At 44.2% G+C, this 22,800-nt stretch overlaps 1 protein-coding gene across 1 annotated transcript in view; it reads left to right on the top strand.

Annotated features, from left to right (window-relative positions):
* LOC147693116 (uncharacterized) overlaps positions 1-11,523 on the top strand; it is a 133,217-nt gene extending 121,694 nt beyond the window's left edge. The window contains exons 6-7 of the mRNA XM_086939365.1: positions 2,220-2,476; positions 11,150-11,523. Coding sequence (XP_086795491.1) covers positions 2,220-2,476; positions 11,150-11,325 — 433 coding nt within the window. The 3' untranslated portion in view covers positions 11,326-11,523. The remainder of the gene's footprint in view (positions 1-2,219; positions 2,477-11,149) is intronic.
* The last annotated feature ends 11,277 nt before the right edge of the window (positions 11,524-22,800 follow it).

Here is a 22,800-nt window from a genome sequence, read left to right as displayed (position 1 = left end):
TTTGACAGTTAGTGGGGGGGAGGTTGAACACATAGCCTGGCATGTGGCCAGGCCATGCGTGCAACCCGACCATGGAGGGACACTCCTGCTACGCATGGTTGTTCACAGAGCCTGGCACACCGTCAGTCCCTGCACCCAACTCTTCTGTGCGAGGCCACATCCCACCTCGTACGGCCTTCGGCTGGGCCTTGAATGGGGTTTCCCGGAGGACCTGTGCCCAGCACCAACTGGTAGCCAACTCCCCTTCCATTGATGGCCAACTGTCCCTGGTTGGCTAACCCCCCACCGACCCTTATTCCACATTTGCCCATTTTTGCTTTTTTGTTTTCGGTACGGTGGTATTCCTACTGTACAACCTCACAGGGGGCTCTCCAAGGTACTGCAAGACAATGCAAGCTTCACTTCTTGATGTGTTTTAGACCCTTCCCCCTTCCACAGTTTTGTGGTAACGCAAGGTTCTCTGCGCAAGACCAAATGGGTTAGATGTGCTTGGATTGCAGCAGACAGATGAACCCCACGCACGGTATCCTGGGGGGGGGGGGGGGGGGGGGGCTCTCTAAACCCACCAGGGCCAGACTGGGAACAGAAACTGGCCCTGGCAGGAGACAGGATGTCTGTATCATGGCAAAAGATATACAATAGTACAGAAGTTGAAGATAGACAGTCAGATAGGAAAAGGGTGGGCACTTCGAGGGCAAAGTAAGAAGTGACAAAAGGAGTAAACTGATGCCTCCAAACCTCCATTTGTTGTAAGGTTGCTGTTGCTTTCTCCCAACACTTCTTTTAAATCCTTCTTGAAGTTCAATTACCCTCCAGTTAGGCTGCCTGTACCATCCGGTAAATGCTCAGGTGTTCTGAACTTCTCCATTATTTCCTTAGACTCTTCTACCAGGGACTTTTGAAGATTTGTAGTAGATCCCTAGTGGAGGTTACAACTCACAAAATTTGGAAACAAGTGGTTATTTTGCCCTTATTAAAAATACCATAGGAGAATCCTTTGGTTATGGAAAACTAGCAACCTATGTTCCATCTGCTCTTGCCTATATAGTTTCTGGAGAAAGCAGTAAATATTATACTAAACTCACAGCCTTTCTTAAAGACGATAAGATTTTTGATGAGGCCCAGTCTGGCTTTTGTTTGACCATGGGACTGAGAAAACCTTACCTTCTTGGCCTGAATGGCCTAAGACTCCTGGACAACCACGGCTAGTCCTCTGCCTTGGTGTCACCGGATTTGTCAGCAGCCTTCGAGTTGTCTGACGCTTCCAGATAACGGAGCAGTTGATGGAGACGGACATAGAGGGCAATGGATTCGCCTGTCTACGATCATGTGTATCTGAGAGGGCTCAGGCTGTAAAGATGAGGTCCTTTCAATAAGAATTCAAGAAAGTGTTTAATTGTGTTCTCCACGGCTCTGCAGTAAGCCCAACACTTGTTAATCTGCATGTACAAGCTTTGGATGCATTAATTCACACTTTTTGATTGAAAATCTCCTGCAATGCTTACAATTCTCAATTGTTAATTTCTGTGGAACATAAACAGAAGACCTTTGCTCTACTACTCAAGGAGTGTATTAGCTTCCAGGACCAAGGTGGATTGTATTTAAAGCAATATTCATTGCCTTTGTGGCACGTCATTGGATGGGCTCTCAATGTATGCAGGACATGTTCCTTGATTAGATCTTCACCCATTGCTTGAGATCTATTGAGGCTCGCCTTGTGCTTGTTCCTAAGGCTTGCTGGACCTTCATGGAGGAAAAACCTGTTCTGTTGCAGCTGCAAAGTTATGAAACTCCTTGTCCTCTTACCTACTTTAGCATGCATGACTACCTGTTTGCCTTTCGAAAAGCTTTGCAGACCTGTCTGTTTCTCAACTGGGCTATCTTCTGTTTGCTAGTCTGGTCAGTGACAGAACACTGTCTCCATATTAGAGCACTTTACAAATTGACATTACATTACATCACATTGCATACACTGCTTGAACATCTCAGGGTGATATAGATAAGCCTTGAAAGTAATGATGCACTAATTGTGTAGAGTTGTAGAACTCCCTCAACCTCTTTCTTAGGTTGATTCTTTCTACTGTGATGTGTGAAACACACTTCAAGGAATAGTTTATAGGTTTTCTTGATGATTCTCCATTTCTTACACCAGGTCAACATGTAATTTTGCTCAGTTAAGATAATACATCTGCCTGTCTCCTTCTTTACCCTTCATACAGATGCTTCATGGACTCAACTCTGCACAGTTATGAATCTTTCAATCCGAGAGCTCAGCACTTTGAATTCCATGTGTTCAAATTTGGAGATTCTCCAGAGGTCTATCTCCATTGCGATGTCATCGTCTGCCACAATGACTCTTCTCCCAATCACTGCACTCAAGGATGCTCTGGACAGAGGCATAAGAGGGACAGCAGTGGGTCAGGGAGCCATCCCCAGTCAGCAAGACTTTCACAGGGACCCATTGTTTTTAACAAAGGTAAGTCCAGCAGCAGGGTATGGTATGGTCGCATTACATGTCAGAACTGGTGACAAGTAAGAAAGGGTACTCAAGTACTTATGGGTGACAAGAGGTATTCATAGCACTGGAGATGGTGATGAAAGGTTTATAGTAAGTGGGTGACTCTATACAATGTCTTGCTCCATATTTTTTATTATAGGCATGTTCTGTACCAGACACACATGTAACATAAAAATTATTCATGTATTTGCTAATAACTTGTTACAAATGACTAGTGACATCACCGTGCCGCCATCATTACAGCCTGAGGATGCTGGAACACAATGGTCATGTACGGGAGTTTGTTTGATAAAACAAAACCTGAAATGCCATGAATAGTCAAATAATCTCCCGGCATGTCAGGGCCAAAATAGGGTTGGCCGAGCGACACAGCAACTTGGTAGCCATTTGGTCGACATGTCGCAAGGTCAACGGTTTCCACTGGCACAGCCAGCTGAGGTTCTGCTTTGCCCCACCTCTACATGTGACAGAGGAACCATGAGCTGGGTAATGTAGCAGTACTGCCAATTTCTAGAGGTGCTCCCATCCTACCAAAATCTAAATGAACCTCTCCTAGTTGGATGCACGCTAGCACCCCCTTGAACTACAATGAGGCCAGTGTGTTACCCACCATCACTGGCCATTTAGCTTTGTACTTGCTCACCCTCTCATCTGTGGGTCTCTCCTTCTTTTGGCATCCCAAACACTTTGGGAAACACTTTGAGGCTTATTATGATGTCTTTCAAAGTTGCCCCTGACCGACCACATCTCGGTCTCGTGCCCTCCCGTCGGCAGTTCCGACCACCTGATTACGATGCGACTGAACACCGTTTGGTCGCATACTCACATTTCTCCATTGGAGCTTGTGTTACGACCGTAAACCGCCAGTAATACAAGCTCCCATGAAGAAATGGGGGTATGTATAACATTCTACACCCTGTGGCTGGCACCCAATGGTGCCTGCCACACAGTGCATGGATTTACAGGGGGGCATCGGAGGCATCCCCTCTGCCACCAACTGTAGCCCGCGGAGGCAAGGGAGCAAAGTGGCTTTCCAACAGCCTTTCCATGTCAGCTAGGCCGGCACAGAAAGGCTGTAGGAAATCGACATTGCAATTCCGACAGCGGAAACACTGTCCATAGGGGATTAAAGTGGGGTTCCAAGCAGTCAGGACCACATCGGACTGGCCGGCCGGTTTATGCTCCGTCTGCCGACATCGTAATTCGGTGGTTGGACCGCAAACCGACTGTGTCGGTCAGAAAGCCTCCGACTAGCGATCATACATTTGGTGAAGTTGGTTTTGGTGGTGTTTGTGCTTTCTGTCAGGGAGAAGATGAATTGGGTGTCATCAGTGTAGGACGCCACAGGGTAGACAGAAACTCACTGCTTTCAGAGGTGTTAATTCTCTCCTCCACTTAAGACATAGGATCAAATGAGCACCCCTGGTCTACACTACTGACACTTTGCAGAAGCCCCATGGAGCACTGTTGCACACTTTGTTAACACTTTCATCTCCTCCTGAGTATTATCCCACAATCTCATATATAAAATCAACCCTCTCCCTGTGGGCACCCACTTCTTTATTTCTGCATGGCACCCCCTTCCCATGCCTTAAAAGGCACTTGAACCCCATCCATGGGGCCAAATACATTTAAACAAGTGAGAGGGACTGTTTGCAGAAAAAGGCTTGGGGAAAGGGGCCGCATGCCTCATTCCCTTTTTTAAAAATTAAGCTTGCCCCAGGGGAAGGGGTCCCTGGGGCCAAAAAAAGCTCGGGGAGGGGGGCAGCATGCCCCCTTACCCTTTTAAGAAACACAAAGCACCGGGATTGGGGTCCCCGCGGCCTAATAAGGCACAGGGAGGGGGTATTTGGACCCTCCCCATTTTCATTGTATTTGGCCCTGGGGGATGGGATTTCCGGGGCATATTAAGGCTCGGGATGGGGGCCCTACTCCAGGCCACCTCCCTTTAATAATTACTCTGCCCTGGGGGATGGTATGGAATGGGGTCCCCGGGTCCAAATAAGGTTGGGGAGGGGGGCTGAATGCCTCCTCTCATGCCTTATTAGGCTCCGGTGACCCCATCACCCAGTGCTGTGTGTTTTTTGAAAGGGGAGGAAGCATGCAGCCCCTTTCCCAGAGCCTTCTTTGGCCCTGCAACCTCATCTCCCGGGGCCAAAATCTAAGGGAAGAGGTGCCCAGGCCTATGATGGCTCGGGCAAGGGGTTCACATGGGCCTCCTCCCCTTTTTTATTGGTTTGCCTCAAGGCGATGGGTCCCCGGGCCTAATAAGGCTTGGGGTGGGGGCCACACTGCCCTTTCTCCTTTTTCATTATATTTGACCCCAGGGGGATGAGGCATCCTAGGGCCCAAGAAGTCTTGGGGAGGGGGCTACAAGCCCTCCTCCCTCGTTTAATTTATTTTTATCACCGGGGATGGGTCCACCAGGCCTTTTAAGGCTTAGCAAGGAAGGCCATATGGCCCCTCTCTCTTTTTCATTGGAACTGCCCACAAGGGGCCAATTAAGGAGAGTGGAGGGGGCTGCATGCCCCCTTCTCTTAATATATACGTGTTTTGGCCCCAGGTGAAGGGGTCCCTGACCCCAAATGCTAACTCTATGCTGCGCACGCTAAAGACAGTAAGAGGTGTAGGGTTGACAACCTGCTAGGGGTTTGGCCACAGCACCTGGCAGCAGGCTAAACTTTGTGGCCAACCCCCACTATGCACGGCCAAAGGTTGTGTGCAGGGTGGGCTTGGCTGGCTGCAGGGAGTTGGAAGCAGGGGCTGACTGCAGCAGAGGCCTTGCACTTAACCCCACACCATGCACGACCAGGGAGCGAGTGCAGCGTATGGCTGGCTACCTTCAGGTGGCTGCTTGGGGGAGCCGGATGCAGGGCCTAGCTGCAAGTCAGGATAAAAAAGCTGTGTAGAGCTTGGGGTTGGCTACATGTAAGGGGGTTGCCAACTGCCTGCTGTGCATTGCCATAGGCCGTACACAGTGGGGGTTGGCTGCCTGTGGGGGGTTGGCCGCAGGACCTGACTGCAGGCCATGCCCTTCGGCCAACCCCCCATCACACATGGTCAAAGGCTGTGCACAGCAGGGGTTTGACTTTAAGTATGGTAATAAAATATTACTTAAAAAAAAATTTTAAACTAGAAATTCGCTGGAAAAAAAACCTAAAGTAACATTATAGTTATGTATGATATAAATATGTTTTTGGTTAAAAAAAAAACCTTAGATATTCACTGAAAAAAACAAAGGTTAAAGTTATAGTTAGGTGAATACGTCAGTGACAACATTAACGGTTTGAACTGAAACAACCACAGAAATTCACCAGTTATAGTTCGCTCCTGTCATGGACTGCTTATGACCTCACATATTGCATCACTCATGACCTGTTATATGACATCATTTAAGACATCACTGATGACATCATCAAAAGAGCGTGTTAGTTTGTTTTATTGTTTGCATTGTGGCGGGTCACTACAATGTTACTTTTCTACCAAATTTCTTACAACCTCTGTCCACATAATTAGTGTAAGCATTTAAAAATCCATATGCTCCTCATGCATCATAGAGGTGCAGAGGGATTAAACACGTTTTCAATCTTTGTACTGACGAGTACCTCTACGTGCAGGTAATAGCATTTTCCACACAAGCTGTTTGCTACTGCAGAAAAAAGTTTCAACAGGGCAAAGATTCTAAGGACTACATACTAAGGGGCATACTTACAAGACCTGTGTGACGCTGGAATGTAACTTTTTGTGAGGTTCCAGTGGAGTACAGGGCTTAACCATATCTACAAAGCCACATAAATCCACTGTGCGCTGCTTTTTATTACCTTGTAGATATGGAGTGAGGCGAGGCATCCCAAGTCACTGCCTTGCCTTACTCTGAAGGAAAGAGACAGTCAATGGGTGTTGCTGTGGGTGTTCCCACTCAACACCCATGAAATTTGATGCTGCCCCAGAGTCACAACATCAGGTAAACCTTGGGCAGTGCTGTACCCTTGCTCCTCCCTAGAACAAGCGTAACAAGGGGAAATGTTTACATTTCTCCTTATTCTTTCCCCTTTCCATGTGGGGTGCATTCGGCAGCCTACATAGAAAGAATAAAATTCCTCTTGAGATTGTTTTTGCGCAGGAAGGTGACCCTTCCAGCACAAAAACAATCATGCCAACAATACAGTTACCATGGCACCCTGGTGGAGGTGTGTCTGTATTGGCGCACATCTGCAAAATGTGCTCCGGCTTAGGCTCAAAGGACAGGAATGAACGTTATTTTGTAAATGCGGTGGATCCTTTCGAATTGGCGTAGGGCAGCACAGCAAAATGATTTGTGATGCTGTCCTATGCCAATTCCTTGTAAATATGCCCCCAAGTATTGTAAGTAACCCTGAGATATTGGAAAAACTCAAACTCAGCATGGCAATCGGTACATTATATACAAGACTGTAAGCACCAGGTATCAGGGGCGGCTCATCTACTAAGGCGGAGGAGCGCCGCCCCACTGCTTGAAGAGCAGTGCAGAGGAAAAATAAAATTATATTAACAAAATCATTGTGTTTTTCTGTTCCTAGGTGCGGGGTGGGTCGGGCTGTCCAGAGCAGGGGCCAGAGGAGGAGTGGTGTGCAAACTCAAAGTGCACATGAATGTTTGACCGCCCGCCATGGGTCGGCCAAACATTCATGCACACTAGCCATGTTCCTCACCAGGCTGTATTACTCAGCCTGGAGGGGAACATGCACAGGATCCAGCATTGTGATTAACTTAGGGGAACTTAGGGGAACCAATCACAATGCTGCATTGCAGCCTTGTCATTGGTTTAGGGACCCTGGGAGCATTGGTGCTTCCTGCGACTAGGAGAGGCGGAGAAGAAGTATCGGCTGGCAACGCGACGAGCAGGTAGTTTTCTTTATTTTTATATTTTCTAACCCCCACCACCATTCCCTACCAGTCACCACTGCAAGGTATTCACCTATGTACCTGTGCTTGTTTTGCTTTGTTGTATAGTATTTTAGGATCTTAGTGTAATTTTCCCAATTCATGCCCATATATAGGTATAAATCACCCTATCCTTATATAGGCATAGAAATCATAACCATATTTAGACATAGCTCATGCAGTCCAAATACGGCATGGCTACTTCCACTAGTTCCGAAAATCCACAACGATTTCTTGGAAAACTCGCCTTCAAGCAGTCAGGGACTTCCTCTTGCTTGAATATTGATTTGTCCAAGAACTCATGGAGTTTTCAAAGAACTGAGGCTCTTTGATGACGTTATTATGTCCAACCTTACGTCAAACTCGGCACCTTCAAGGTATAAATATGCCCACACTTACCCTAGCAAACACACAGTGGTTTGGAGCAGTTCGACTATCTACTTGCCCGACGCAGCTTGCTACAGCAAGTGCTGAGGGAAGCCGACCCTCCAGCAGATGCACTGAGAGAGACGCTGTCTTTTCTCCTGCTGAGAAATCCAGCTCCAGTGATTCCAAGCTCCCCTTGCGGGGTTTTGGGAAATCGAGTCCTGAGACAGAGAGATACCAGACTTCCTTCATTCTAAACCAAGGTACGGAGCTGATTAGACCCTAAGAGAAATCTTGGATAGATTCTTGGCAAAAGAATACTAAACCTGCTACACCCTACTTACTTCTTCCCTCGTACTAGACCTAGGTTAGGTACATCGGGGTAGGCGTATTTTAGAAACACCAGTTGAGTATTTTAGTATTTATTTATTTATGTATGTATTTTATGGCTTAGAAACCATACCATGCTTTTACAGTATTATTTCATGATACTCTTCTTACTGTACTCATTATACTTTGCAACCAGTATTACGATTGTAGCAGTTCATTTCTTCTGGATGAGAAAGAAGACTGTTCAATAAATACTTTTATTGAAAACGCCCGTCTCTCTATTTCTCTGCACCTCTGGTGAAACGAAGCATGCACGATTGACTGAGTGAAATATCTATCTATTGTTTCCACGGCTCTGAAGATACGTTTTATCTTGGGGAAACAAAGTTGTCATGTTTATGCGGTTGTCAGAAACTAATCCCTTCTTGTTTATTCGAGAAAGTTTCCTATGCTACACCCTACTTACTTCTTCCCTCGTACTAGACCTAGGTTAGGTACATCGGGGTAGGCGTATTTTAGAAACACCAGTTTCTCGCGAATTTGCGGATTTTTTTTTGTGTGTTCGCAAGGATTTCTGACAGTTCGCAAGGATTTCTGACAGTTCGCGAGGGTTTTGTAACAGTTCGCAATCACGAACTTACATGTCGGCTCGCAACGGTCACGATTATGTTGTTTCTACATCTGGTTCATCATCATAGGTTCCCAGCACCCTCTGTTTCACCCCTACCACCCTCTGTTTTACCCATGCCACCCTCTGGTACATCAATGCCTTATGCCACCCTCTGGTTCATCATCACTGTAGATTATGGGGGGAAAAAGCAAGCACACCTGCCTGCTTCAACTGACATGAATTCATTTGGGGTTGATTTATTAATGTGTCACTGTTTTAAAATTCCAGTCTGGCACCTGCATCCTTATCTGTAATTTGCTTTCTGTTGCAGTGCAATTTTTTTTTCCAGGACCTTTGTGGCCTACTTGTAGCTATTCTATGAGCCTGCTGTGAGGGTCAGAGCAGGGTCATACAATTGTTGCAACTAGCAACTGAACTCTGGAGGGGCCCTTGTCAGGAAGCACTACAGGGAACGGTTACTAATGATGAGTTTGAACTTTTGAACCTGCTTTCACTTTTGCAAAACTCGTTTTTCTGCAGAGCAGCATTACAGCAACTTTAATGCCCCACCAAGCTTATATGAGAAAGTTGATTTCTAATCCAAAAGTTATCCAAAGAAAATCAAAAGGCCTCAAATCTAAAAAAGTGCAGGCAAATGTCAACCTGAGGAGTTATTCTGATAAAAATAATCATTTTCAGAAGGTCTATGCTGCTTGCTAGTAGATTTCTAGTGCGGAATTGCAATTTTTGTAATTTCGCGAGCGCGAGATTGTTGCTGCCCGCCGCACGTACATGTTCGCAATTGCGAACTTACACCGCAAAGAAAAAAAATCCGCTGCGTGCGAATTTGCGGATTTTGCGGGAAATTCGCGAATCTCGCGGATTGCGAATTTACCGAAAATCCGCGAGCGTAACGGATTTTCCGCCCATGCTTAAAGGCTGCAGGTAGTATGATCTTTAGCACCTTGAGACCTTGGATATTTTAAGTGAACAGTCTCCTTTAGAACAGGTTTTGCATAGAGCGTACACTGTTCTTGGTAGATACTTTTTAATACTCTGTGGTTTGTTTCTCATGAGTTTCACTGTCTGCAAACAGTGGGGTGCAGAGTAGACAGTCTCCATAGCTAAATACTGTTTACAGTACACACTTTTCAATTGATATCCACTTCACTTCTCACTGTAGGTTCGGTGACTTTGAGGGGTTTGATACAGTTAAAGGCTGTCCGCAGAAGGGCGTTACTTATGTAACAGCAATTGAGTATCTAGGGAATATTGGTTTTCTCTGAACAGATGTATACAGATTTGACACTGTGTGCAGTAGAGGTTACCCTTTTATCTGTGGTCGTTAGTCAACAAGAACTAGGCTACCTGTGAAATGTGTGGAATAGGATCAATGCTGTACATAACACAAGCTTGCTTTACCTAAGGGGGTTGTATATGTGAAGGCATTAATGATGCTTCATAATATTCTGAACAATTGTGTACTCACTTTTAGTCCTCTAATGCCTTACAGGTGTATAGAGTAATGTGTACAAACGTAGCTTGGATGATGTCAACAGTGTTGTCATCAATGATATCATTTCAGATGTCATAAGTGATGTGATATGTGAGGTCACAAGCAATGTATGGCGGGGTGCAAGTTATAGTTAGGTCTGCTAACTATAACTGGTGAATTTCTGTGTTTTATCATTATTTAGTTCAAAATATTAATGATGTAATTGACATATTCACCTAACTTTAATGTTACTTTTAGTCCACAAATATAATGTAGGTTTTTGCAAAATCTTAAAATTTTCCAACCTTTAAAAAGGTGTAAGCTTAAATTAAAAAGTGGATGAATCCTACCAAAATGCTTCTGAATTAAGAACTCTCATGCAAAGACATTTTTTACAAAAAACGTATTTGTCTCAAACTATCGTCAAGAATAGTTATGCTTGGGTGTTATTCAGTTTTAAACCATAGAAAAATGTTTCCAGACAAACTCTAGTTATTGTGTCTCTTACAAAGGCACCTTCCAGCCTGAGTACCACCTGTGCGTGTGGGTGGGGGTGGAGAGGCTCTAATATATAACTGCTTCCATTGATTTTTCATAAATCCTTTCTCTTATTGCTTTCTCACCCTCATTATACAATCATGAATGTTTTAGCTTCTAATATACAGACACTTGGTATGTTTCAGGTGCATGGGTGTATTTTTCTAAAGCAAAATCATCGATTCACTCCTTCCCTAAGTCCAGTGGGGCTTTTAACTAAAATATTGAGAAAACAGAACAATTCAAAGCCCTCATTCCAATTTGATACCATGGAGGCTACCTTTGCAAAGATGTTTCTTAAACTAAGTGACCACCTGTATTTGGTTGTTTCTACAGATCTACTAATATAATATCATGTTCCATGTTTCAGGAAATACCCTCATGCCTGCAAGATATCAAGAAGAACAGAAACTTTCTACCAACTCAACCCTCATTGGTGGTATCTGTGGCATTTGCCTTCTGGCCGCAATGGCATTGCTTGTGCAGAGAAGATATTATAGAACACAAAGCCAGGGGTACAGGATCCTACAGGGTGAAGAAGAGTGACTCCTGAAACCTCCAAGGATCCAACTGAAAGATGTATTTTATGAAGAAACAGCTGCTGAGACTCAAGGGAGCAGAGTCCTCGAATCACCACTTAGATATGCGGGGGTAGATAATAAAGCTTGAATGAATATTTTAACTCAACAAAGCATCAGTTTTGCATGATTTCATGCTTTTCAAGACTATTGAAAATGTAAGGAGTATTAATAGCAGTGGCATATTTAATTGCCACAAATGTATTGTCTAATGTTTGTTTTAAAATATATCAGACTTGTAGAGTATGTCTATGATTACGTTTTAAACGGCGTTCAATATCTAATTGGATAGACTACCAACTGATAATTTAATTGAAATTCATCTGAAAAGACCTGTAGGTTGACAATATTAACTGTACCTAAATATATGATTCAGTTGTTTGCTTCATTCCATATTCTATTTACTCTGTTAAGATGACTCTTCCTAACTCTGAAACAGGTGCGAGGGAGCAATGTGTATGCTATTGACAATTTTCTTTATCTACTAATCCAACTAGGATTTCATAACTTTCACTGTCAGGGTTTCACATTTCTTACATATAACATTTAAAACCCTTATTTACAGTTAGAACTCATAGAGAAGAGACGTTACAAGAAGATTTGCTCCATAGGAAGCTCCACAAACAAAAACCATCATATGCTACATTAATGTGAAGAAAATACTCCCTGTCAATTCCATATCCTTTGGACCTTAAGGCTATTATAGCTGCTAAACTAGCCAAACAAGTGCTCACCCACATGATTAAATACTTCTAGGAAGAAGAAAATCAAGCAAATGCCTGTTCTAAAGGCCCTAGCCCAAGACTCTTTATTAAAGCTATAAGAAACACCACAGGACAGGTTAAAATAAATCAAGTGATAGCATCCAGACCACTGTTCAATCAAATTGCAATCAGATAAGGGTGTATCAAGTTTAACAATAATGAAGAATGGAATTCAACACCATTTTGATCAGGGACAAAATGAGGCGACAGACAGAAAAATAACTGAGATTATAAAGAAGCTTGATGATGCAAAAGAAAATGGCCTCCGCGAAAAGGAACTACAGCGGGAAATAACGCAGGTTGCCCTCCACTCACAACTTTTTAACAAAGAAAACCTGTTTTATGTTGCGGGATAGAACATCATGAGCATCCCCCATACCTCTTAATGGTGACATTACTTTAGGTACTAGCTCAACAATACGGTACACTCTGGGTGCTCCTATCCCTATTTAAACATATATTGAAAATATGTGTGTCTATTTCCTCCAGGAACTGCACTGTGTGTGCTTCTCACTATCCACATTTTCTCCCCTCCATCACCAAAAAATGTGTGAAAGGTGAAGAGGCACCTCACGGAAACATCCTCCAGGGAGCTACTGATAGGTTCTCATCAGTGTGCTCCACTTATCATCATCGGCAGCCTCCACACCATACACAATATTTGTGAAGAAATGTGTACAACTTAATTGAAACAAAATTGTAAAAAACCTGACCCCGTACTGTAAGAGCAATTGAAAATAATTTTTCTAGCTCCTACACTGTAAAAATGAGCAAAACAACCATTGGCAATACTTCCAATTTTAATCACCGCTGTGTGTTCGCTCACATTAAAAACCAGACACACTGCCACGCTCCATCATTTGAAAAAGAAGCAAACATGTTTCATTGACTGTCAATGTTTTTTGACAATTTCTTCAGGGCTAGGGGTCAATCCTCGCCACACTGAAAATCACAGTTAGATACCCGGTGGTTGCCTTGAGACCCTCCGGGTGAGTAGCGCGCTATACAAATGCTATGATTGATTGATTGATTGCCCCCTTATAGCATACCAGCAGCCACCTTCTAGGGGTTTAGTGTACACGTTCACAATACCCCCACAACTTAATCACAGTTGCTCCTCATAAACCGGTAAATCAAAGGCTTTTGGCTCACCCGCTGCCCCCGACATAAAGCAGATTTTTTCGAGCAAAAAAAAATGGACCAATTCACTCCTGGCATAAGGATACAATAGATTTTCTGCAGAAGTGCCTTATATTTGGAAATTGTTAGAAAAATCACTTAGGTCTGTAGTACCAGAAACAAGTGCACAAGGGAAAGTTGTTATTTTTCTTAGCAAGCTTAATTCTTACTTAATGGATTAATACATGCAAACACTGTCATGCACAAAGGTTATTTTTAACCCTGGGCGAAGCACTACGCTACGCTCGCGGAGTTTGCGAAGTTTGCGCAACTTTGCACTACGCGAGCTGCACGTAGCACAGTGCCAACACGCGTAGTGCAGCGTAGCGTAGTGCAGCAGTCATTTTTTGCTTGTTCGCGGTCCTCAACGTCATGTTCGCGACCGCGAGCAAGCAAAATGACATCCCGGCGAGATTCTCAACGCGGGGAGGTCAGGTTTCTCATTGCGCATGCTCGCGACCACTCTCAATGAGAAACTACCAGTTCGCGTTGAGAAAGCTGCCGCTCGAGTAATAATCTACTCGAGCAGCAGAAAACTACAGCTCGCACTGTGCAAGAGGCCGTTTTCAATGATTGCACAGGGCCGGATGCTTGTCCGCACTGTGCAATCATTGAAATCGCATTTTGCACAGTGCGAACATGCTACTACGCAGCTCGCGTAGTGCTACGTGAAGTTCGCGTAGTGCGAAGTGCGAACTACGCCCACCCCTAGTTATTTTCATGCATCAGCACATTAAAGTCAGACTTGGGAGTGACCAGCACAAGATTACAGTAATGCAGGCTATTATTATGTGTACTGAGAGTGAACAGCACAAGCCAGAATTACCACAGGCTGTTACGAGTAGTCGTGAGAGCGGTTCCATGTCAGAATATCATATAAAAAATATTGTTTGACATAAATAATGTGTTTCACATATCGCGTTGACAAAAATATCATCCCATAGGGAGCAGATTTTCTATTATTAACTGCATTAATAACTCTAATGGAGTGATATTTTTGTGGAAGATATTTAGGATGCAATATTGATGTCAGGGCGATATTATATTACAAAAAATCTGGTACTCACCTTGCAGCAAGTAGCACAAGCCTGCTCTACCATAAGTTTCTTGTAGGTTTGGCAGTAGTAAGCAGCACTTACAGTGACACAGCTGTTAGTAGATGGCCAGAGATTAGAAAAGAGCAGCTATCAATAATGACAATGGCCTACCAAAATAGCTGACATTAGTGAGACTGGATTATCCGTTTCTATAAAAGTGCCACAGTTGAGAAGGAATATAATAGTCCCCAGACCAGCAACATAGAGGAAGGACTACTGCAGCATATACATCCAGTGACATAGAAGAAAGACCACAATGTTGCATTCAGTCTTTGTGAGGAGCACGCTCACAATTAAAACAAACCAGCCAATCCACCTTAGGGAACGAAGAAGTAACTAACTCGTCAAGATAAGGATGCAAATTAAAGATATTTGTGAGGTGTTCTTTGTAAAGAAAAACTGCCTTACGTGACATTTCTTTGGAATATGTTTTTCAAAATAACACAACATCTAATGTAGAGCATTTACTAAACTAATGTTTAGCTCATGTGTCAAGTAGGTGTTGGTTTATAATGCAGAAGAGGTTGGTTTCAGATGGAGAAGTCCTATTTTCATGATGTGTTCTGTGTTCCCCAAATAGTCCCTATCACATGTTGAAACCAATGCACCTGAGGCAAGTTCTTCCTAGGAGGAGAAATAATTCTTCTAAATGCTAGCCGGTATATCGTTGGCATAATAAGATCTTTAACATCTACTGCCCATTAGGGATTCATGCTTGGAAGGGCACCATTTTCAGCATCAACTTAGCCAAGAACCTGACCAACTGCACTCAAGCTCTTAATCAGGCTTTCATTGGTGTGTTATTAAACATACAAAAACCTTTTCATTAGGTTTGATGTGGGTTATGTGGGGGGGGATAACATCAATAAATATTGATCCGTGTTTCATTAAATTTGCTCAGGCAGTATGTAATTGACCGGTAGGTATCTTCTCTTTTAAGAGCAGCCACCTTAATAGAATTTCAATCAAATATGGAATTAGCATGGATATCTACTCTCCCCATCAATGTAAGAAATTTGAATGGAGCAACTCCTTAAAACTCATGTGAGGAAGGAAGGTGTTAACCACCTAGTATGTCACTATGCTCTACATATTTGACAACAAATGCAACAACTTAGTTAGTTGGACTCCAAACCTACATGATTCATTAGTAGCCATTGACATTGTAACAATAGACTTTGAATGCTGACTGCGTGTGAGGTGAATTAGTCAAATACGCAAATTAATTTAGCTGATATATTGCAGTCATGAGATTTTCGGGTTTTCACTTCCACTAGATGCCTTGGTGTCATGTCATCTGTAGACATCCTATATTGTCATAACCAATGAAGATTTATCAGCACAGATCATCATATTCTTCTCAGTCACTGGAAACACCTACTGGTTTCTACGACAGGTCACAGCAATTATATTTAAAAAAATCTACAACAATACCTGTCCGTATTCCAAGCACTACCACTTTTGAAACCTATATTATTTTATCAAAAAAAGTAGACACTTCTATTTCTAGCCTTAAAAAGTTCTATAATAAGAGTAGGAGTCTTTTAAGAAACCTCTACTAGCCACTGTAAAGAGAAGACTGAACTCAGGTTGGATGAATGTCTGTCTTCAGGACTACAAAGTGTCTCATATTATTGGCCAACAGTGTCAGATCTCGGGGTACATTTGTGACTATATAGTATGAACCAAAATACTGATATATTTTGTTTAAATTAAAAAATCCTCTGTTGTTTAAGGAGGTAACACTTACATTGCCTGAGGCCATCTCTATGCTTCCTCAATCTTTCTTAACATTTATTGCAAAAGCTGTCAGGAATCCTCACCAGCAGATCAACAACTACTTTTGGGTATCACGACTCAAATTGTATAATCAGATAAAACTGGTTATAATCTACCCAGGAATACCTTTTTCAATACCTCCATGATGTGGATTCCACGCAGAACCCTTTAGAAGACCCAATGTTGAGTTTCAAGCTCCCATTATACATAGATTTTATGGTTCATTTCTACAAGAGAAAGGGGTCAAGTGTTCGAATATTTTTCTAGTTGGTGATGATATAAACTAGTCTTTAACAGATCATCTTAGATAAGTACATGTTGTGCCAATACCATACTCTATATGACTTCTACAATAGTCACTGAGAAGATACACAGGTTTTTCCACCAGTCCATTGCCATATTATTACTGAGGTATTTTTAAGAGAAAACAACAAAAACAATTGCCTACCCACCAATATTGTTGCAAGCAATTCAAAAGGTCAAAAAAGCGATTGTCAAGGTTGCATTTCACAAGGAGGATTTGTTTTGTTATTCAAAACACCACACCAGCAGTTGCTGGTCCAAATAGGGGTCATTTATTGACCAAACTCCTTTTTTGTTGTGAATTCATTTAAGCATACCTCACTTGAATGTTCAAATTCAAAATTATATCATGCACAGTTTTGTCCAATTACTTTGTGTTTTATGTAGGATGTTAGCATTCCTGTATTTTTAAATTTGGTTTGCATTGTCATTTTTGTTTGTAAGTTATAATGTACAATATTGTAAATATATCAATGTATAGTGCCTTTCTTTGTTGAAAAAAATGTTTTTGGAAAAATTTAAAAAATACATAAATAGTTGGTACTAATGAATTCCTGGTCAAACTTGACAATCGCTTTTTTGACCTTTTGAATTGCTTGCAAAAATATTGGTGGGTAGGCAATTGTTTTTGTTGTTTTCATTTAAATAGGGTCCACCTTACCCACTTGTCCTTATGGGCCTAACCCCTTAGGTTTCCACAGAGATATTTTTAAGAGGCACATTGAAATGTTGAATGAAGAATATCCCTGATTCTAAGAGGATTTTCTTTGGATAGACCAAAGAATATGTATTCCATTATGCCACAGTCATAGCTAGAACTAGAATGACGATTTGGAAGGCTAACCAACCTCTTTTTTTAAGTATGGTGGGTGGTAATCTGTGAAGATTATTCACTTGATTTACACATTTAAAAGAAATCAGAGATATCTCAATAAATAGAACCTGTTTTCCCTACAAAGTGGTGTTTTTGCATCTAAGCTTACTAAATTATTGTATCTAAGATATAACTTGACTACAAATTCTGAGACAGACTCGAATACTACGCCGTCTTAACTTTGTGCAGTCTATGAGTATTTTTTATCATCACTGTTTTATTATTCTTATCAATCAATCAATCAATCACAGCATTTATATAGCGCACTACTCACCCGGAGGGTCTCAAGGCGCTAAGGGAGGGGGGGTCCGCTACTGCTCGAACAGCCAGGTCTTGAGCTGCTTCCTGAAGGCGAGGTGGTCCTGGGTCAGGCGGAGGTGGTTCGGGAGGGAGTTCCAAGTCTTGGCGGCCAGGTAGGAGAAGGACCTTCCTCCTGTGGTGGCTCTTCGGATGCGGGGGACGGCGGCGAGGGCGTGGCCGGTCGATCGAAGTTGGTGTGTGGGAGCGTAGAAGTTGAGGCGGCTGTTGAGGTATCCTGGGCCTTGGTTGTGTAGGGCCTTGTGTGCGTGGGTGAGGAGACGGAAGGTGATTCTCTTGTTGACCGGGAGCCAGTGCAGATCTCTCAGGTGTCCGGAGATGTGGCTGTCACGGGGGATGTCCAGGATGAGTCGTGCTGAGGCGTTCTGGATCTGCTGGAGTCTCTTCTGGAGTTTGGCGGTGGTTCCGGCGTAGAGGGAGTTGCCGTAGTCCAGACGGCTGGTGACGAGGGCCTGGGTGACCGTCTTCCTGGTCTCGGTGGGGATCCACCGGAAGATCTTACGTAGCATGCGCAGGATGTTGAAGCATCCAATTTATTGTAATTGATTTATTTATATTCAGTGTTCAATAAATTCTGCCACTATTATCATTTTAAAGATTTGAACAAGCAATAATGCAAGTGAACAACATGACAGCCATTACACATGCGGTGGTTGGGAAAGAACCTGTTATTGTCACGTCTCCAGTTTATCAAGTCAATCTCATACTTATTTGCACCTTTAAGTGGATTTTGTTTGATATAAGTTTCCTCTTCATTACCTATAGTCAGATACATAGTGCTTGAATATTTTAAAGATTTGCTTTTTCTCTTTTTTTTATTTCATGTACGTAGTTGTTTCTATAATCACATAGTCTCAATACAAAAATAAATATATGTCATGGCTTTGACACTGAGGAGCTGCAATGCCATCAAGTGATTGCATCCCAGTGATTCATCAATCTGTCAGCCTCTTTCTAACCAATGGTGCTTGCAAGAGCAGACAACACAGAGGACCCGGAATTCAAAATACTATTATTTCAGTGTATTAAATACGTTTTGGTGCATCCGAAACTCTTTGAAACACTCACAAAATGCTATTTGATTAATGTTAATACACGTTGACATTTACCATGATAAAATCTATGAATAAGCATGCATCCATCTCAGCGGTAAGTGAATATATTTCTCAGTATCCGTCTATTTAGGAAATGACATCACTAGTTTGCCACAAAACCATTTTGAAAAAGAAAAGAAACAGCTCATGGACCCCATTTGTTAGCATCCATCACAACTGGAATTGAAATAACCACATTTCGTTGCATCCATTTCTACAGGGATTGACTTTGTCACATTTCCAAGCACCCTCCTCATCAGGAAGTGACATCACTTGTTTCCCGCCAAAACTATCTTTAACCCCTTCCGTACTCGTGACGGAACCACTCCGTCACGAGCCATTGACGCACTGTGCTGGTGACTGAGTGGTTCCGTCACGGCGCGGTCGCCCCGCCCACGCTGCAGCGATTCCGCGCCTGCGCGGCGGTTTTATTGAGTGGACTTGGCCGTGACCGAACCACTCCATCACAAGCACAGCGCGACCGTGGCTCGTGACAGAGTGGTTCCGTCATGAGCATGCGGCGTCGTGCGCCCCCCCTTCCCCCCAGCGCCGCGGCGGTAATTCCAAGGGGTTATAAATAACCCACACAGGTAGACTCCATGTCTTACCATCTAGCTCAATGGTAAATGCATCACCATATTACCCATTATCCATCTCAACAGGAAGTGGTATCACAGGTTTCTTGCCAAAATCATATTTAAAAAGAAGATCCAGATGAGAGTAGGGGTGTAGCTATAAATAGCGCAGCAGGTACAATGGCACCGGGGCAGTGCCAGGCTGGGAAACCAAATCAGCCTTGCAAAAATTCTCAATCCCGCCTTGCTCACTTTGTTTCTTCGGGCAATCTCTCAGTTTCCATCCATCCATTCTGTCGCTTCCTCTCTAGATTCTCCATCCCTGATCGCTGTCTCTCTGCCTTCTCTCTCCCTCCATCTCTTCTTTATTTCTTGAAACCTCACAGTGCCTGCCGCATTTACCCTTGGGAGAAGAGTAAAGTGACAGAGGCACCAGGAGCGGCCCTTGGCTTCCAAAACTGGCCATTCAGGTACTCAAGCCCACCGAGGAAATGCTGAAGAATAAAAGGCCTTTTTGGCCCTGCACTGAAACAAACAGCCTGAGGGGCCCCTGCACTGCAGTTATAACTCTATCCACCAAACTTTGTATCATGTGCTTAGGTTTTTGATCCAACCCGATGGTTCACTCTCTTGCCAAGACATCATCCTCAAGCCTAAACAGGTACGAGGGATCCCATCCCAAGGGGTTGTGTCAACAATAAAGGGAAGGGGAGTGTGGCCACCCTCCCCAAGCCTAATAGGCCCCAGGGACCCCATCCTCCGGGACTGATGGCCTATATTATAATAAAGGGGCAGTGGCAACTGTTGACATTTGAAAGTGGTGAGGCGAAAAAGTTGCACGCGGCACACCGTGGTGAGCGAGTGTAGCGAGCGAGCCTGAACATATCAAGGAGAGTTCGGGGAGTTCTCCCCGAGGAAATTTTGAAAAAAGAGCAGCATATTTCAGAAAGCACGAAAACTAATAAAGCAATTGGGAAAGTGTAGCAGTTACATCAAGAAAGAGATTTTGAATTTGAATTTGAATTTTTAGTTATTTGTAAAGCGCGCATTCACTAAGCAGTTTCTTGGCGCTATAGGATTTCAGGACTGAGGAGGACAACAGGGACTATGGACTGAAGGCTTGCTGGAATAGGAAGGTTTTTAGAGCTTTACGAAACTCCAAGTAGGAGGGGGAGGATTTGAGCGGAAGGGGAAGGGAGTTCCAAAAGGTAGGTGCGAGTACTGAAAATTTCTGACCTCCGGAGCGTTTTTTCTTGAACCAGGGAATGACTAGAAAAGATTTGGCCGCGGAACGTGGGTCCATAGCAGGGCAGTATTTGATGATGGCGGAATTAATGAACGCAGGGGCGGTGCCTGCCCGGGCTTGGAAGGTAAGGTAGCCAAGTTTGAAAAGCGCTCTTTGTTTGATTGGTAGCCAGTGAAGGGTAATGAGGAGGGGGGAGGAGTGGTGACATTTCGGTAGGCCATACACCAGGCGAGCTGCCTGGTTCTGCACCGTCTGAAGACGTTGAAGTGCATAGGCAGGGACGCCATTGAAAATTATGTTCCCGTAGTCGGTCTTGGATAAGACCATGGCCATTACAATCAGCTTGAGTGCTGAGGGAGAGAAAAACCGGGACACTTTCCTGATGATACGTAAGGTGAAAAAACAAGAAGAAACAATAGTGCTAATGTGGGTGTGAAGTGTCAGATGGTGGTTGAGCATGATTCCATGGGTCTTTACAGAATGGGAAGGAGTTGGAGGGGGACCAAAGGAAGAGGGCCAAAAGGAAGGTGACCAGGGATTGCTGCCGCCTCCAGTCAGAATCAGCTCTGTTTTATCCGGGTTGAGTTTGAGATGGTTTGTATTCATTCAAGCCCGGATAAACAGCAGGACAGACTGGAAGCGGGAGGCTCCTAAAGAGGGATCGGAAAAATTTTAAATGAGTTGGAGGTCATCAGCATAATTGTAAACTGTGACCTCCATTTGTTGAAGTGCAGAAATGAGAGGAAAAATATAGAGATTAAATAAAAGAGGGGAAAGAGAAGAGCCCTGGGGAACCCCGCATTTCACCCTGCTGGGTGGGGCCGAAAATTCGGCAAGGTGGACCGCCTGAGTGCGCCCCTCCAGGAAGGATCCAATCCAGGTGTGAGCCTGGTCCCCTATGCCCGCCGCCCTGACACGGGATAGGAGGATGGAGTGGTCCACCGTGTCAAAAGCGGCGGACAGATCAAAGAGGACCATGGCCTGGGGGATGTTGGTGTCGAGTCCCTCCCTGAGCTGGTCCATGACTGAGATGACCACCTTCTCAGTGGAGTGGCGGGGGCGGAAGCCCGCCTGGCAGGGTGCGAGATAGTTGCTGCTCTCTATAAAGGAGCTAAGTGCCTGGGTGACATGGGACTCTGCAACTTTTCCCAGATAAGGCAGGAGGGAAATGGGGCGGTAGTTAGCAGGGAGAGAAGGGTCGGCTCCTGGTTTTTTTAATATGGGGAGAATAATAGCAGTCTTGAAGGGGGCCGGAACAATGCCAGAGGTAACACAATTATTCAGAAGGGCAATGGCAGGGGAGGGGCACGCAGAGAAGAGCTGACAAAGACTGCGGGCTGGGCCGATGTCGGCTGGAGAGCCCGACTTAACACGCCTAAGTAGCAAAAGCATGGATTCTCTTGTGAGTGGGGGGATAGTGGTAAAAGACCGGTTATTGTCGGGGGGTTGAGGGGGAGAAAAAGTGGGGGGGAGGGGGAATGTTGGCTTTAATGAGGGCGATCTTGTCAATAAAGAACTCGTTGAGCGAGTCACATAAAACCTGGGAGGGGGGGGGATCTTGGGTGCGGTTCTGTCTGAGAATGCCAGTTCGTGAACAGTGGACAAATCTCACAAGATTGACATTCGGCTGCTAAGATGCGCCCTGAAAAGTACTCGGTCTTGGCTGTTGGAATGGCGGTTTTATATTCTTTGAGCACAGTGGTAAAGTGCTGTCTATGGACGGGACAATATGCTCTTCTCCAAGCTCGTTCGGCCTGCCTTAGCTCCAGTTTTTTGGCTTTGAGAGTGTCACTAAACCATTTGTTGGCATTGTGAGTGCGATTGATGGTGGTACGCTTCAGAGGGGCCACCGGATCGCAAGTGTTAGTAAGCCACTGATCTAGGGTGGCGGCCTGGGAGCAAGGGTCCGAGCCCAGAAGGTCTGGGCAGGAGGCGGCTAACGAGTTGCAGAGAGAAGGAATATCGACTTTGTGCCAGTTCCTGGCCCAGATGTTTTTGGGAAGAGGGGGGGATATTGTATGGCTCAAGTCCAAGGAGAAGGTAAGCAGGGAATGATCCGACCAGGAGCAGGGCGAGATGATAGGACTGGTCATTGGGATGTTAAGTGACCAGATCTGATCTAGGGTGTGACCCCGGATGTGAGTGGGGCCTTGGACGTGTTGAGTAAAGTTGAGACTGAGGAGCAGTTGGGTGAAGTCTTTAGAGGCGAGGTTT

This window comes from Lissotriton vulgaris, chromosome 9 (genome assembly GCF_964263255.1).
Source record: "Lissotriton vulgaris chromosome 9, aLisVul1.2, whole genome shotgun sequence".
Classification (NCBI taxonomy): domain Eukaryota; kingdom Metazoa; phylum Chordata; class Amphibia; order Caudata; family Salamandridae; genus Lissotriton; species Lissotriton vulgaris.
Note: the sequence above shows the minus strand (reverse complement) of the source record. Positions and strands in the feature narration are given on the sequence as shown.